The sequence below is a fragment of the Elephantulus edwardii genome, unplaced genomic scaffold (assembly GCF_000299155.1).
Source record: "Elephantulus edwardii isolate Elephantulus edwardi_28Jun2011 unplaced genomic scaffold, EleEdw1.0 scaffold00389, whole genome shotgun sequence".
Taxonomy (NCBI): domain Eukaryota; kingdom Metazoa; phylum Chordata; class Mammalia; order Macroscelidea; family Macroscelididae; genus Elephantulus; species Elephantulus edwardii.
This window is the reverse complement of record NW_006400139.1, coordinates 459,178-461,495: the sequence shown is the minus strand read 5'-3', so window position 1 is coordinate 461,495 and position 2,318 is coordinate 459,178. Positions and strand designations below refer to the sequence as shown.

At 39.1% G+C, this 2,318-nt stretch overlaps 1 protein-coding gene across 1 annotated transcript; it reads left to right on the top strand.

Annotated features, from left to right (window-relative positions):
- Positions 1–841: 841 nt before the first annotated feature.
- LOC102872419 (olfactory receptor 8I2-like) lies at positions 842–1,774 on the top strand. Its single transcript, XM_006902295.1, has one exon. The coding sequence runs from the start codon at positions 842–844 to the stop codon at positions 1,772–1,774; it is 933 nt and encodes a 310-aa protein (XP_006902357.1).
- The last annotated feature ends 544 nt before the right edge of the window (positions 1,775–2,318 follow it).

Sequence of the window (2,318 nt, the reverse complement as noted above, 5' to 3'; positions counted from 1 at the left end):
CAGGAAAAAAGCAAACAATTTGAGGTCAAGCAAGAAAAGTATACAGGACATTTCGAAATACATTTTTATTTCCTTGTTATTCATTTACAAAGTTCAGCAAAGCTTATTCTAGTTAATGGGAATGGCAGAAATGTCCATCTAAGTTTTTATTCAACTCTTTTGAAAATATAAGCTGCTTCTCAGATGTCAAGATGATAGTTTCTGAACGTGACTTTGATTAAATTAAAAATGATGTCTCTTCATTCAAATGAAGGGTTTTTAAAAAAAAAAAAAACCAAAAAAAAACCACACCACAACTATCTAGTGACATAATTGACTTGAGAGGCTCTGATGCCACATCTAGCTAGTTGAAAAATTTTACACTTCAATCTGTAAGTCATCCTGCACAAGAAACACGTGGCAGGCAGTGTCCACAAAGGTTTACTGCATTCAAAATCCCAAGGGAAAATTTCACTTTGTCCTCCAGGTTCACTGTGAGTGGGAATCAACTATAATAAATTTAGCTAGAATTAATATCAATAGATAAATTGTCAAGTATACAGCGTAAGACTTAGTTATAGGTTAGTGTACAGGTTATATATCAGGGGAAAGATCATTAAAGAATTCCAAACTGGAATTTGCTGGAGTACTATTAGCTAAACACAGCTGTGAATGTCGGAGTTTTATTTCCATGTCGGTCACTTCTGCAAGAAATGTAAATGGTCCAGATTCTCATCTAACCTTTATTTAATTACTTTAATTTAAAAGGTAAGCACCTTTTAGGAGATCCTTAGCCTCAAACAGCACTCTGACTTTTATTATTTGTATATACCAGGTACACCAACAACTTCAGTTGGAATAAATGGCTGTGTCCAATTTCACGGAGGTGACTCTTTTTATCCTCTCTGGATTTGCAAACCATCCTGAACTACAAGTCAGTCTTTTTATGATTTTTTTGTTTATTTACCTATTCACTGTCTTGGGGAACCTTGGACTAATCATATTAATCAGAATTGACTCTCACCTTCATACTCCAATGTATTTTTTCCTTAGTAATTTGGCATTCATTGACATCTTTTACTCCTCCACTGTGACACCCAAGGCTCTGGTCGATTTCCAGTCCAGCCAGAAGACCATCTCATTCATCGGCTGCTTTGTCCAAATGTACTTTTTCGTTGGTCTGGTGTGCAGTGAGTGTTTTCTGCTGGGATCCATGGCCTATGACCGCTATGCAGCCATCTGCAATCCCCTACTCTACTCGGTAGCTATGTCTCAGAAAGTCTGCAATTGTCTGGGAACCGCACCTTACGTGATTGGGTTCACAAACTCTCTGATATCCATTTGTGTGATAAGCAGTTTGCCGTTCTGTGAGTCCAACATCAATCATTTCTTCTGTGACACCACAGCCCTTTTAGCCCTGTCCTGTGAGGATGCGTTCAGCACAGAAATGGTCATCTTTGTTTTAGCTGGGTTCACCCTCCTCAGCTCTCTTCTAATCATCACCGTCACCTATATTGCCATCATCTCAGCCATCTTGAGGATCCAGTCTGCAGCAGGCAGGCAGAAAGCTTTCTCCACCTGTGCCTCGCACCTCATGGGTGTAACCGTCTTCTACGGATCCTTGATCTTCACGTATTTACAGCCTGACAATACGTCCTCCCTGACCCAGGCACAGGTGGCATCTGTATTCTATACCATTGTCATCCCAATGCTGAACCCACTGATCTACAGTCTGAGGAACAAAGACGTGAAGAACGCTCTCATAAGAGTCATGCATAAAAAAATATTCTCATAGCGAAAGTATGCTTGTGAAAAAGCAAACCTGAACGGATTCAGACATTAAACAACTCTGCCTTGGGAAAACACTATGGTGAACCAAATGACATCCTACAGACTAATGTATTAATTTGAGTCTTTACATTTAGGAGGTGAACCATCAGTTATTTGTTTGCATGTAGTAATGAATTGCTGTGCTAGGTGGTCATTCAAGTGCATCACTGCGTGGAACATAAGCATATAAAAGTAAGTCTAGAGCTGTCGGTGCAACGACTGAATTCATGCCCAATTATCCATGTGTGAGTAGAATGTTCCAGAGAAACATGTAAATAAATTGCTAAATCAACCATCAATATAGTTTGGTATTTTGTACTCTCAGTTATTAGGAAATTAAGAGCAAAAAATTAGACAATTAAGACTTGAGTCTCCCTGAGTTGTTCTCAAAATAAGAACTAGCAGCTGGTGGCTTCAAAATAAAAGACAACCAATGATTAATGAAACACTGCATGTTGTTGTTATGTGCCAGTCGAGTCACCTGTGACCCATAGCGAGCCTGTGGATAG